Source organism: Caretta caretta, chromosome 14 (assembly GCF_965140235.1).
Source record: "Caretta caretta isolate rCarCar2 chromosome 14, rCarCar1.hap1, whole genome shotgun sequence".
Lineage (NCBI taxonomy): Eukaryota > Metazoa > Chordata > Testudines > Cheloniidae > Caretta > Caretta caretta.
Genome location: NC_134219.1, coordinates 1053815 through 1068776, shown reverse-complemented (window position 1 = coordinate 1068776; position 14962 = coordinate 1053815). Strand labels below are relative to the sequence as shown.

General features: G+C 59.5%; 1 protein-coding gene across 1 annotated transcript; it reads right to left on the bottom strand.

Annotated features, from left to right (window-relative positions):
- Nucleotides 1–379: 379 nt before the first annotated feature.
- Nucleotides 380–4774, bottom strand: SYNGR2 (synaptogyrin 2). The gene is made up of 4 exons (XM_048817225.2): nt 4618–4774; nt 2974–3211; nt 2191–2330; nt 380–1978 (listed from the first exon to the last, which is right to left on the bottom strand). Exons 1-4 carry the CDS (start codon nt 4717–4719, stop codon nt 1781–1783), a joined length of 678 nt encoding a protein of 225 aa, XP_048673182.1. The 5' UTR covers nt 4720–4774; the 3' UTR covers nt 380–1780.
- Between the last annotated feature and the right edge of the window lie 10188 nt (nt 4775–14962).

Here is a 14962-nt window from a genome sequence, read left to right as displayed (position 1 = left end):
AAGCCTCTTCTTAGGCTTCTAGGGGCAGCTGTACTGGTCCTCTGCTGACAGAGGGCATGTGCTGGAAGCTCTGTCGTGTGGCTTCTTTATAGGACCTGCCTGTGTGCATAAAGGCTCCACTATGCTGCAGGAGCAGGGGATGAGACTTGAGCTGTGCTAAAAATAGACATGTGCAATGATTATGCATTTCTTGGCTCTTCTGGACTGTGACTTGCTCTAGACAGAGTGATGGGAAGGGAAGAGCTGCATTTTCTAGTCTACCCTTGGGGGGAGGAAGTCCTGTCCCCCCTCTTAGGCAGAAACATCCTAGACAGGCAAAGGATGAGCAGAGGGAAAGCCCACATTACCCCGCTCCCCAGCCCCAGAAAGATAGCAGCTGTAAGTGAAAAAGACTTTATTCCATCTTCCACCAGTGATAAATGAGCGTTTAAACCATTCAGTTGTACACTGGCAGCTGGTGCTGCAACTCATCTACCGTGTGTGACTGTCAGAAACAGCTTCCCAGAACAGGTGCGCTTCGGAAGCAGCAACCTGAGACTATTTACCCACCAGCAAAAGCAAGACAGGGTGTGTACACAAGGAAGAACAGCTGCTTCAGAGGCAGAAGGCTGAAGCCTGGCCCCCTGGGAGAGCTAGCTGCCGGGTGGGTATGAGCAGACAGCACTAGGCTGTGCTCTGCACGCAGTGCAGCTTCTCCCAGAGTCCAGATCTACCCGACCAGCCTGGGGTGAGCGGGAAGGTGCTGTGCTGGGGGGATGGATCAGTGCTGCTCAGGCCCCACAGCCAAGTCAGTCTAGGAGGCTGTTTCAGCAGCAGTTAGAGAGCTGACCAACAGCATTACTTTTTGTGGCTCCTGATCTGGGCCATCTCATCACAGCATGTGGCACCCAAAGATCAGAACCCCCTTTAGATTCCTGGGGGGAAAGGCAAGGCACAGCCCCTAACTTAGTAGTGAAACTCAAAAGCTTTATGTATAAATCAGTTTACAAAAAGTTTAGTCCTGCACTTTAGCATCAAGCTCACCCAGCAGCAGAAGTGGAAGGCAGCACAGGAACCCCTTCCACACCCCATTACCCAGCACAGAAGCAGAACTGCTGGCCCAGGCGCTGAACCCCCCCTGCTCTGCTGAGCACAGTGGCAGCTGAGGACAAAGATACCTGATACAAAAGTGAGGTGGCACTTTGGGGAATCTGAGCCAGCAGGGTTAGTAAAGGCACCAGGTCTAGAGCTGAAGTTACACTGATGTAGCCACAGGCAAGGTTTGGGGGTGTTTAAAATTCACCACACTGTCTTGAACACAAAAGAGGAAACAGTTATTCCTTGCTGTTATGAAGGAAAGAACCTAACTGCCCACACTCTGTTGTCACAGCTGGGGAGGGGCCAGGGTCAAGCCTTAGGGACAAAAATCCCCTTCTGAAGAGGAAGGGGTCCCCGCTGCATGGATGCAGCAGGTTTGTGCTCAGTAGTCACCCCAATGAACAAGAGGGAAGCCCCACCCCCAGTCAGAGAGGGCTTGATTTCCAGGAAGGCAGAGCCAGCAATCAGCTCTAAGTGGGGAGGGAGCCAGTCACATGTACAGCCTCCCGCCGTATTCAGTTGTTAGGAGCTCCCTGGTTCCTGGCAGAGCCCAACTCCAAAGCCCTGGTGCCCTTCACACATTAAGCAGCCACCACACCCCAACCCCCACCCCTAGTCAAGATACAGCCCCTGCCGCACAGAAGAATTGCACTTGTGTAGCTATCCCTGCTAGCCACTTTGGTGGTGGCCAGTGGCACAGGGCTCAATACGCAGGTGGGGGCTGGTAGCCCTCCGAGGTCTCTCCAGTCTGGGTGAAGGGCGGCTGCTGGTAGTTGTCATGAGTGACATTGGGGTAAATTGAGTAGGGAGTCGAAGGGTCAGGGGTGGGATCAACGTAGCTGTTAGTAAGGTCCTCCACTCCCATTCTGTACCTCTGGAGAGCAAAGGTGATCAGGAACCCCTAGAAAGAGAGAGAGCAGCAGTCAGCAAAGCCAGGCCCCTCAGGAGGGCCACAAGGGCAGGTCCAGACACTGGGATGCAGGGGCAGCAGAAGGTCACAGTGATGCTGCCCATTCCAGACTGATGTGGCTCAGGCCCCCGATTCTCTCAAAGCCCCCACCCCAAGAGAGGTAAGCCCTGAAGAGATCTGCTGGCTGGGAAAGCGCCACTCACCCAGGAGAAGATGGAGAAGAAGCTGAAGGTAATAGCAGCTCGGGCCGAGTCAGCCCCCACATGCACATCGATCGGCAACGTCATAGCCCACTGGTTGGTCAAGAAGCAAAAGCCAATGAACCACAGGAAAGTCCAGAGTGCTGTGGGGGGGAGGGGCAGAGAGAGAGAGAGAGCAATGGGTGGATCCGGCTGCCTTGCTGGGGTGCAATCCCATCCCCTGACCCACACTGACGACTTCATGTCACCCAACTGCTGGCGGGGAGGGCTGGACCAAACAAAGCCTGTTCAGCAGACCTCTTGGCTAAGGGCCTCCGCTTTCTTAGTGCCAGGGCCACTGACTGACTGCCCTGCCTCCCAGCACTGCTGCTTGATGCCCCTGGGGGCTCGGTGCAGAGCCCCATAAGCCCTATGCTTTGGCAAGCTGCCCGGAAAGGGTCACCCAGCTGGGTGCATGTCTGCAAGTCAGGAGCAGTGCCCAAGTTCAGCAGTGCATGGTGGGCACGGTGCCAGGAGATCAAAGCACCCCCCTCTAGTCAGGCACAGGGTAGGCCACTGAAAGAAACAACCATCCAAGGAGCTGGACAAGGGCAGCCATTGTCTGATCATTAGAGAAGGCCCGAACACTGGATGGGTTTCTAACTGCTCTGCTTTAGGCATTAGTCTGGGGCAGTTCTCTGGCCTGTGTTATACCCAAGGTCAGACTAGGGGATTGTAATGGTCCCTTCTTGGGGGGCCTTAGAATCAGCCAGCAACAGCAAGGCCCACCCCCATGGCTGCTGTTACCTGAAAAGCCCAAGTCTGCCATGACCAAGTACTTGCGATCAGTGGCGTTGCTGATCTGGGGAAAGTAGATATCGATGGTGAAGAAGGCGACACAGGCCAGGAAGCCGAGGACACCAATGCCGATGCCGTAGCGGCAGGCATCCTCATTCCGGTGGAAGATGCAGTGGAGCTGATCGGTGTCATGCGTGTTGGTGTACCCCTCACCGATGATGCAGGAGAACACGATGAGGGAGAACACCTGGGGAGGGAGCACTGGCATCAGCTTGAGCAGTGTTCAGGAACCACAGGGCAGGTGGGAAGCCGAGGCGAGGGGGGACCCTGAACCACCAGCTGCACCCTTCCAAAGCAGGAGAGAGTTCATTCAATGCAGCTATAGCCTTTTTACCACAATGGCTATCCATCCACCTACCCCCCTCTTGGAGGAGGGGATGCACACAGAGAGCAGGCATCCCCCGTGTGCTGGAATGGGGCAGCACAAACATGCAGGGGTTGGTACATGCTCCTTACCTGAGGGAACCGTAACTAGGGATGGGGCGGTTCCAGGCCTCACCTCACGATTTACCTGTCGACATGGAAGTGATTGGAGCAGGGTACCGAACCCCTCAGTAAGGGGGTTGGGCTGCGAGATGCGTGGGCTGGCTTGTGCCCCTCTGCAGCCCGAACAAATAGGGCAAAATCCTCGGAGTGTGCAGGAACTGCCTCACCACAGGGGGGTCATATAACAGTTGAATTGGGGGAGCGCTCCCCCCCACTCTCTGGGGGACCCATCCGCAGAACTGGGGGGGAGCAGAGCACTCAGCAAACACCTCGCTCCATCACATGCTGGTCAGCAGCGACTGCAGCTGCCGAGGGCCCCCCGAGGCTGGCGAGCCAAAGCGATCAGCTGACCCTCCCCGCAAACCGACAGTCACGGCGCCCCCGCGGGGCCCTCCTCCCGGGCCGGCCCATGCACCGCAGCGGTGCCGCCCGGAGAGGGCGGGCGTGGGCGGCTCCTCCGCAGCCTGGGCCACGCACCGGGAGGCCCCGAGGCGCCGCCCGCCCAGCAGGGGCCGGGCCCCAGGTCTCGCCCCGAGCAGGGCGGCGGCCCCGGCCCCCTTCCCCCGGCGCGGCCCGACACGCAGCACCGGGAGGTCCCGCGACTTTCCGCGCCCGGCCTCTCCCAACGGGGCCCGGCGGGCAGCTGGGGGACACGGGCGGGCCCCTTCCCCCGGCCCGGCCCAGCCCCCGGCCCCCTTCCCCTGTCCGGCCCCCTGCCCAGCCCCTTCCCCCGTCCAACCCCCGGCCCAGCCCGGCCCCCCGCCCCGGGCCCCCTTCCCCTGTCCGGCCCCCCGCCCCGGGCCCCCTTCCCCTGTCCGGCCCCCCGCCCCGGGCCCCCTTCCCCCGTCCAACCCCCGGCCCAGCCCGGCCCCCTTCCCCCGTCCAACCCCCGGCCCAGCCCGGCCCCCTGCCCCGGGCCCCCTTCCCCTGTCCGGCCCCCCGGCCCGGCCCCTTCCCCTGTCCGGCCCCCTTCCGACCCCAGGCCCAGCCCCTTCCCCCGTCCAACCCGCGGCCCAGCCCGGCCCCCGGCCCCTTCCCCCGTCCGGCCCCCGGCCCGGCCCGGCCCGCTCCGCACGCGGCAGGCTCGGGGGGCCCGGCGCCGCTCACCGCGCTCAGCAGCCGGACCAGGACCTGCGGCCGCTGCAGGAAGCGGAGCAGGTCGAAGGTGCCGCCGGCCTTGGCCGCTCCGTAGGCGCCGCCGCTCTCCATGCTGCCGCCGCCGGCCTGGCCTCGCCCCGCCCGGCTTGAGCCGCCGCGTCCGCGTCCCCGGCCCCGCCCCGAGGAGGGGCCCGGCCCGGCTGCGGCCCTGGCCCTGGGCGGGGCGCGGCCCGGCTCCTCTCCCGTGGCCGGCAGGTGCCGCGGGGGAAAGGGCCGGGGCCGGGGCCGGGGCGCCAAGCGCCTCCCATCCGGCCTCAGGGCTCCGGCAGGGCCGCGCCCGGAGCCCGGCGCGGGCGGAGCAGAGCGGCCGCGGGGGAAAGGGCCGCCCGGGGGGCTGGGGACGGGGCTCCGGGGGCAGTTTCAGTCCCTGCTGCAGCCGGCCCCGGCCCCGGCCGGCCCCGGCCAGCTGATGTTCCCCTCCCGCAGGACGCGTGGCCGGCCTGCGCCTTGGCCGGAGCCCTCGGCAGGCCCCTGCGCGGAGACCCTCATCCCACACATCCGTGAACAGGACGAGCCGGGGCAGAGTCGACCCGGCTCTTGGACAGGGGCATCGTGCCTCACCCAGCTGCGAGGCTTCTTGGGTGGGGTGGGGTCCACAAATGTGGACAAGGGTGATCCGCCCCATGGCTCTAGTGTACGTGGACACTAGCCTGTGGCAAGGTCTCTCCCTGAAGGCGCTTCAGCAAAGGAAGCAGCCAGGCGATAGAAGGGAAGGGACTCTCCGTAACCGGTTAAAAGCTAGAAAACAAAGGATAGGAATAAATGGGCAGTTTTTACAGGGGAGAGAGGTGAATAGTGGGGTCTCCCAAGGATCTGTATTGGGACCAGTGTTGTTAATTTATTCATAAATAATCTAGAAAATGGGTAAACAGTGAGGTGGCAGAGTTTGGCGATGATACAAAATTGCACAAGACAGTTCAGACCAAAGCTGACTGGGAAGATGACCAAGGGCTCTCAGGTAAGCGGGTGCCTGGGTAACAACATGGCAGATTAAATTCAATGTTGATAAATGCAAAGTAATGAGCATTGGAAAACATCATCCCCACTGTGCAGACAAAATGCTGGGGTCTATATTAGCTGTTACCCCGTAAGAAAGCGATCTTGGAGTCATCGTGGGTATTCTCTGCAAACAGCCGCTCAATGGGCAGCGGCTGTCAGAAAAGCGAACAGCGTTAGGAACCCTTAGGAGAGGGATAGCGAATATAACTGAAAACATCCTAATCCCACGCTATAAATCCCTGGTACACTCACATCTTGCATACTGTGCACAGCTCCGGTCACTCCAGCTCAGAACAGATACATTCAAATTGGAAAAGGGGATGGAGCAGCTTCCATGTGAGGCAGGAGTTAAAGGACGGGGACAGTTCAGTTTAGAAAAGACGACGGGGGGGAGATGATCGAGTCTGTACAGTCGTGACTGGTGGGGAGAAAGTGAGTAAAGAGGTGTTATTTATCCCTGCACAGAATACAAGAGCCAGGTGTCACCCACTACAGTGAATAGGCAGCAGGTTTTATACAAAAAAGAAGGAAGTACTCCATACACAGCACGGGCAACCTGGGGAACCTGTTGCCAGAGGATGCTGTGAAGGCCAAAAGTGTAACTGGGTTAAAGAAATAATTAGTTAAATTCCTGGGAGCTAGGTCCGTCAATGGCTATTAGCCAAGATGGTTGGGAATGCAACCCCTGCTTTGGGTGTCCCTAAACTTCTGCCTGCCAGAAGCTTGGACTGGACAACAGGCGATGGACCACTGGACAATTGCCGTTCTGTTCACTCCCTCTGAAAAACATTAGTATGTTCTTATCTTATCCCTGTGTGACAAAGTGGGACTGTTCTTAATGTTTCCTCTGAATAGTGTGGGGGTGCCTCAGTTTCCCCTAGGCAGTTCTTAAGTATCTAGGGGGTGGGGTAAGGGTGTATGATCATTGCAGAGCCCTGGAGGGCATGTGTGTGCAGGAGTCTGGACACAGAGAATGGCCGACACCCTGTTTCCTGGCAACTGATGGCCTGGGCCCTTCCCCCCTGCAAGGTGAGAGCTAAAGGGTTGGAGAACAAAGGGATCAGGTGACCTCCTGGCCCGGGAAAGGGACAAAGCCCAGAGGAGGGAGTTTCAGTTTGGGGCTGGCTGGGGACATGGAGTGAAGGGCAGATGGGGTTGTCTGGCTCACTGCCCCCCAAAATGGACCCAGCTGAGGGGTCCTGTTCTCTGTACCTACAAGCTCTGTGTTAGACCATGTTCCTGTCGTCTAATAAATCTCTGTCTTACTGGCTGGCTGAGAGTCACGTCTGACTGCGGAGTTGGGGGGCAGGACCCTCTGGCTTCCCCAGGACCCCGCCTGGGCGGACTCGCTGTGGGAAGCACACGGAGGGGCAGAGGATGCTGAATGCTCCGAGGTCAGACCCAGGAAGGTGGAGCCAGGTGAGCTGTGTGTCCTGCAGACAGGCTGCTCCCAGAAAGGAGACTTCCCCAGAGTCCTGCCTGGCTTCACGAGGAGCAGTTCCAGAGCATCGCCCGGGGACTCCGTGACACCCTGCTCAGAACAATCCATCCAGGCAGCTGTCCCAGGGAAGGAGACGTGAGTTTCTGGCATTCCACTCCCTCTGTCCGTGTTCTCTCCACAGCCTTTGTCTGTGTGCTGGCTGTCTCATTAGTGCCCTGTGCTGTCTCTGCTGGGAGAGGAAGGTAGATTCTATCTCCTGACACTCGGACCTCCAGGGAGCCAAGGGAATATAGCCCAGGTGATAATATGGATTCAAATTGGCCCTAAACTCATGGACTGGTTGGCCCCACTTCAGAGCCTTTGACCTCTCAGCTGCCAGCTCCCATCCAGCCCAGGTCTGGGAGTCAAGTCTGAGCCTTTCCTCTCTAGTTCTCATCTGGACTAGGCCAGCAGCGACCAGAAGTTGCTCCCCATCTGGCAGCTGATCATTGTCCTATCAGGAAGGGGCGGGGGGCTCTGTCTTGTTCCTACACGCCTCATCTCAAGCCCATCACACCTGGCCCCTTTGTTGGCAGCCTCAGCAGCAGGCCGGACTGGATGGCTGCAGAAGTGGAACTGTCATAGAATCATAGAATAACAGAGTTGGAAGGGGCCTCTGGAGGCCATCTAGTCCAACCCCCTGCCCAGAGCAGGACCAATCCCAACTAAATCATCCCAGCCAGGGCTTTGTCAAGCCTGACCTTAAAAACTTCTAAGGAAGGAGATTCTACCACCTCCCTAGGTAACGCATTCCAGTGTTTCACCACCTCTCAGCCCTCTCAGCTGTCCTCTCAGCCCTCAGCTGCTCCTGCCATGGCAGGGATGGGGGCAGGGCACCGTGCAGGGAAGCCGTCCTGCTGCCCAGGCCATCCCCATTCTGGGGGTAAAGAGAGGCCTCCGTCTCCAGGGCTGACAGCATGGGCCGAGTAGGAACATCTACAGCACCCCGCACTCCCACTGCTGCCCCTGCCAGGGCCCGCCAAGCGCTGGCTAGGTGAGGGGCTCTCTGTTTGACAGAGATCCCTGCCCGCTGGAATAAGAGAATCTCTGCACCAGCACAGTGATTGCATCAGGCCCTTTATGACACCGATGCATGGCTAACATGCCTGGGTTTGTGTCGCCAGTGACACACTGCGGCAGAGAACTGCTGCCTGATGCTCTTAATTGTTAAATTCCTAAGAAGTCCCATCCAGGTGAGCCGCTCCTAGGTCACATGCCCTCCTCAGACCGGCCAGAAGGGGATGCGATGGGACCCGGCGTCCTTTCATTTCTGATTTTGGTGGCATTCCTTCCTAGCCACCCCTGTCCAGCTCCGTCGACCATCAGCCACCAAACACAGGGGCTCCTGCTCTGGAGCTAAAGGAGTGCTTTCCCTTTGCCAGTCGGGAGGAATTAACAGACTGACACCCTCCCCTCACTCCAGCCCACTACGGATTGGTGAGATCAGGAGCTGCTGTGACATCCCAGCCAGTCGAGAACAGAGGCAAACAGCTCATAGAATCATAGGATTGGAAGGGACCTCGAGAGGTCATCTAGTCCTGTCCCCTGCACTCACGGCAGGGCTAAGTATTATCTAGATGCATCGCTCTACATTCACTCTCCTCCCCCCTCACACGCACACACCCCGGTATGCTCACAGACTTGCCTGCACACGCTCTCGCTCACACACGCCTGCATGTGCACCGATACAGTCCCCCGTGTGCACATACGTACGGGGACAGGATTCGGCCCATTGGGCTGGAGGGTCACTTCCTCTGTCGCCATTGGCCGGTGTCATTTGGAATTAGGGAGAGGAGCTAATGGCAGCAGAGGAGTCTGATAGGGTTGGCAGGCCGGAGTTCTCTGCTTTCCATGTGACACCAGCCAAAGCCCGGTCCCTGTCACCTCATCCCCCGTGTGAGCCCTCGGGCAGTTCCTCGCATTCCCTGGGGTGGGAAGGGCTCTGGCTTGGCCCCCCCAAGGAGGAGGTTTCAGCAGCAGACAGGACAATGACCTGGCTCAGCCTCACGCCCCTCCACGCGAGGTCACGAAGCTCCTGCAGCAGCTTGGCCAGCTCCCACACTAGACACCATTTCTCCTTGACTTGCTAGACGGAGCAGAGAGCAGACAGTGGCCAAGTTAACTTAACACTGACAACCAGGGGGCCCCATGGCCTCCCCCCAGCGCCTACTGCCCCAAGCCTCACTCACCAGTACCTGCTGCTGCTTGAGCCACTCCATGGCCCGTCTGTTTGCTCGAGTCTGGGAAATGTACAGGGCGGATGAGGCTGCAGGAGAGACAGAGACAGTCACACCAGCCCCACAGACCACACGGGTAGGAGGGCTGGGCGCAGGGCACACTTGAGAGTCAATAGCATTTTCCTTTCCGGCCAACTGAAAGCACACCAGCTTCCAGAGCTGAGGGACAACAGGAGCTTACACATCCCCAGAGGGGTCACCAGCCCAGGCAGGGCGAGAGCCTGGTCTGCTGGTCCCTGAGTGACTGCTGCACGGGCCAAGCACCACCGGATGTCCTGCCCACGGAGGCCATGGCTGACAGAGCCTAGCGCGTGCCTTGATTGGCCCAGGCATGCTATTTAAGGCCTAGAGGAAACACCTGAAGGCTGTCTGTGCAACTAGGTGGATCACCGCTTGCTGCTGCTAACAGACCCTGCTGCACACTCCCGAAACCTGGCCTTTCTTCTGTTGCTGGTTCAGCAAAGGCAGGGAAATATCACTGGCACCCCCAGAGGGTTGGAGTGGGGCTCTCCCCTCCCCATCATTATGCTGTCCTGCCCTGAAGCTGTTCCCCTTAGTCATGGACTCACTGTCCCCGTGAAGACGTCCTGGAGAGGCTGCCTGGCAGCCCTGTGGCTGGTTCAGATGCTCTAGTTCAGGTTATGGGCAGCACTGCATGAGGCTCCCCTGCCCCCCTCCAGGATTAGACTAGCGAAGGGGGGTGCTGAGGACCGTACTGAAGCTTAGACCCCCAGAAGGCCCAGCCCAGACACTCATTCATTCACACCCCTGGCAGAGAGGGCCAGGGACTAGCCAAGGCCACCCACTGAGAGAAGGGGAGTGCTGTGCACTGGGGCCTTGGGGGACTGTGCCAAACCCATCTGCTTCGCCTCCCTAAAGAACAGCACAGCTTGTTCCTATGGGGCTCCCAATCCCCCCACCCCCCCAGCCTCTCACCAAAGAGCTCCAGGGCTGTAGAACAGAATACAGCCCTGCCAGCTGGGCTGGGCCCAATGCCACCTCCCTGGGCACACCTGGCAGCTGCTCAGGGCTCTGCGGGCGACCAAGGCAGAATTTCACCTCTGTGCTCGCAGCCCCCTCTCACTGGCCATGTGTCCTTGCAATTGACCTAGCCACTGTGGTGTCACACCCAGTAGGAGATAAGGTCTGGGGCCTGGGCAGCAACTTGACAAATGCAGATTTATGCCTTGGCCAGGAAGGGATTTCTGCAGCTATCCCAGCGGAGACCCGCTCCCTACTGCCCTGACTCCCCCCAGCCCCTGGCATCGAGAAGGCTATGCAGTCTGCTGAGGTGGGGGGGACAAGTGTCATCAGCTGGAAGGGGCAGGAGGACTCTGTCCCTGAGCTTCTGTGTGTGACATGCAGGGTGCAGCCTGTCCCCACTAACAGCTGGCTCCAGAGTCCCCAACAGATGAGACCTTCTGGGAATGCTCTCAGTGTGCTACCCTGAGTGATGTGCAGGAAACGGGTTCTCATGGTGCCTGGGAAATCCTGTGCTCTGAGCAGGGAGCGTGCACAGTGCACGGTGGCCGGGCTCTGAGCTCGACCCTGCCTGTGGCTTGCAGGGGGAAGAGGTGCTGAGCTTCCCTTGCCCGTGGGGAACAAGCTCTGAACTCACCTATGCCCCCCCCCCCCCAGGCAACAGGATGGACGCTGAGCTCACTCATGCTGACTGGGATGGGTTCTGAACTCACCCATGCCCATGGCGGAACTGGCTGTGTGACAATGTGAGAGCAGGGAGAGGGGAGTGAGGGGGAGGGGGAGGTAACACCTCTGTCCAGGAATGTGAAGACAGGCTGCAGGAGAGAGACTGCTGGGTGGGTTTAGTTTTCAGTTTGGGCTGGGTGGAGGAACACAGGGAACCCCAGGGCTGGGGTCTAAGCTCCCTGCTCTGCCAGAAGGACTTGACTGAGGGGTCCTGGGTGTACCCACTGTCACGGAGTCCCTGGGTGATGCTTTGGAACTGCTCCCCATGAAGCCAGTCAGGACTCTGGGGCAGTCGCCTTTCTGTGAGCAGCCGGTCTGCAGGACACACAGCTCACACGGCTTCCACCTTCCTGGGTCTGACCTCGGAGCATTCAGCATCCTTTGCCCCTCCGTGCGCTTCCCACAGCGAGTCCGCCCAGGTGGGGCTCCTGGGGAAGCCAGAGGGTCCTGCCCCCCAACTTCGCAGACAGACGTGACTCTCAGCCAGCCAGTAAAAAGAAGGTTTATTAGATGACAGGAACATGGTCTAAAACAGAGCTTGCAGGTGCAGAGAACAGGACCCCTCAGCTGGGTCCATTTTGGGGGGGGCAGTGAGCCAGACAACCACGTCTGCCCTTCACTCCATGTCCCAGCCAGCCCCAAACTGAAATCTCCCTCCAGCCCCTCCTCCTCTGGACTTTGTTCCTTTCCCCGGGCCAGGAGGTCACCTGATTCCTTTGTTCTCCAACCCTTTAGCTCTCACCTTGCAGGGGGGAAGGGCCCAGGCCATCAGTGGCCAGGAAACAGGGTGTCGGCCATTCTCTGTGTCCAGACTCCTGCACACACATGCCCTCAAGGGCTCTGCAATGATCATACACCCTAATTGCACCACCTAGATACTTAAGAACTTCATAGGGGAAACTGAGGCACCTCCACACTATTCAGAGGAAACATTAAGAACAGTCCCACTTCGTCACACCCACAAGCTCTGTTTTGGACTGTGTTCCTGTTGTTCAATAAAACTTCTGTTTTACTGGCTGGCTGAGAGTCTCAGTGAATCTCAGGAATAGGGGTGCAGGGCCTGGACTCCCCCACACTCCGTGACAGGCTGACAGCTTGTCCATCCCCATGGAGGACAGGGGACAGGCTCTGAGCTCGCCCATGGCCGTGGCACACGGGGGGATGGGTGCTGAGCTCACCCATGCCCGTGGCACATGGGGGATGGGCGCTGAGCTCGCCCATGGCTGTGGCATGCAGGGGACGGGCGCTGAGCTTGCCCATGCCCGTGGCACACCATGGACAGGCACTGCCCTGGCAGAAGGGAGGGAAGGCAGAGGAGAGGAGAGACGTGCTGGCCACACATCTCCCCGCCTGCAGTGGCCAGGCCCTGCTGATCAGGGATGCAGCGCAGGGGTGGGGTGGGAATGCTCCAGAGCGTGGGGGCCTGCCAGGGGAAGCAGTGCTCGCTCCCAGGGCCCATGCTATGTCTTTGGGGAGAGGGATTCTAGGACAGGGCTTTCCCAGCTGAGCCAACTTTCAGTGAGTGTCCCTCGAGGGGAACCACACAAGGGGCACCAGAGGCCCCAAGGCAGGAGAATCCTGCCCCCAGACAGCCAGGGCCCATGGCCAGCCTCCATCCTGACCCCCATTTTAATGGCTACGCTGCAGCTTGCCTGCCCGAGTCTGAGAAATCCCTGGGACCGCTGGGCCCTGGCCCCCACTGAGGCTGGGCAAGGCAGGCCTGGGATACACCCAGGGAGCTGCCGAGTCCTTTGCTGCATGCAGAGCTAAGACTAAAATCACACTCTGCCCTCCAGGTGGACACCACAGGCAAAAGATTACGACTCCCAGCATCCTCTGTGTTCCAGGTGAGGGGAGGAAAGTGAGCTGGCTCCTGTCCAGCTGGATGGTTCTCACTGTGCTTCGCCTCTCGCAGAGCAGCAGGCTCCCCACCCAGGACTGCCCCTGAGGGACGCTACAGTGGGCAGGTGAGTGAAGCTGAGAAGGGGGATTTGCAGCTGACATGGACTCTGTGGAAACAGCTGGTCTGAGCCCAGGCGCTTGAAATGCCTCCAGCCCGGGGCTGTAGGACCACGCTGCCAGCGTGCCCCAGCTCCACCCCAAGCCACGGGCAGCCATGCAGACAGGGCTCAGTCAGCCCTGGGGTGACTTAGGAAGAAGCTATAGGGTGGGGCTGGAGGTGTGCATGGACTTGGGAACAGCAAAGAGCTGGCCTGAGTCCTGAGAGCGGAGTGGGGGCTGCCCTCCTCCCGCCCTTATCGGTGCACACAGACCCTGGCAGGCTCAGCTGCCTCCAGCCCAGCGTGCACCTGCCCCCACAGGCAGCAGGCGAGCTCCTCAGGGAAGGGAGCCAATGGACACACCCAGGGACTCTGGTCAGTTAGACCAGCTGGTGGGAAGGAGACACCTGCAGGGAGAGCTCCAGGGGCCGGAGTCTCCAGCCAGCCCCGCCTGGGACCACCAGACCAGGGACAAAGCTTGCAGGTTCCTGAGTTTCCCTGACCCTGCAGGCAGGGCTTTGGTGCAGTGTGCCTCTGTCCCTGCAGGCACTGCTCCTCTGGGGGTGTGTCTGTGCTGGCTGTGGGGCCAAAGGAGGGGCGGGCCCCACGGGAGCCACCCCCGGGAGCCGGGTGCTCCAGAAATCACTCCTGGAGCGGGACTGAGCCCCCCACGCAGGTTGCACAGAGTGGGGAGAGCCAAGGTGAGTTTTGTGCCCAGCCTCCCGCACTGGCAGGGGTGGCTCCTGGAGCAGGGAGCGCAGGTAGGTGCAGCTTGCATCTACTTGGACCATCATGTTGGGGACACTGGGCATGGCCACTAGGTAACTCGAGGGGATGGAAGACCACGAGTGTCGATGAAGCCCCCTCGCAGTAGGCCCAGGTGTCCTTGTCTCCCCCTTACCCCCCCCCCCAGCCTGGAGGCACTCGCAGCAGCTATGCTGAGGATCTGCAACAATATGTGGCAGAGTCAGACTGCCTGAAACTAAGCAAGGCCAGACAGGGCAGATATGGAAGAACAATGCTGAATAAAGCAGCTTTATGTATAGTTTAACAAATGATACAGAGAACCAGGGAACTAGCTGGTAACTGGATTGGCTGGCTATATAGATACTTAGGGCAGCTTGCTATTGGGTAAGTATGCTGAAGAAAGGATGTATAAAAGCCTGTGTAACTTCCTGCTCTGTGTACAGGATTTGAGATTCTAATCTCCCTGTACCTTTTTGAAACTTCAAATAAACTTTTCTGCTTCTCCACCCCGTTGTGATTATTGAGTGAAGCACACAGGGTAACGAACCCCTGCTGTTGTTTTGCCTCTCGGCTCTGGGTGCCAGCAACAATCACGTCTTCTGCTCTCCTAGCAAGCCCCTGCGGGACAGGTCTGCCTGGGTGTCCAGCTCCCTGGTGCCCCACCACACCTGTTCCATGCCACAGCCCCCCAGGCTCTCTGGGGGCCCAGTGCTTTTCTAAGAGGGAGTGTCTCTCTCTGATAGGGGAAAGGGAGCCAAGCCAGCCTGGGCCACTATCTGCCTGGACTTGCTGCAGGGAGTGGTTTGAATGTGAAGGGCTGAGGGAAGTGAGACTCCCAGCTGCTCCAGGACTGGAAGGAAGGGGCTGACTCCGCTCCAGTTAACTCTTTAGTGCCTGAAGACTCTCAGTGCGGGCTTTGGGTGTGGGAAGCAAGTGGCAGGGGAGAGAGGGGGCTGAGGGGGAGGAAGCATGCAGGGGGCCAGCCCTGCTCCCCTGAGGGCAGCTCTAAGGCCAGTCCAGTGGCTCCTGTGGAGGGTGGAGATTTGGCATTTCCCAAGGCCTGTGCTGCCCTGCAGACGCCGGGGCCCCAGATGTCCTGGGCAGCCCTGGTTCTCAGCAGAGAG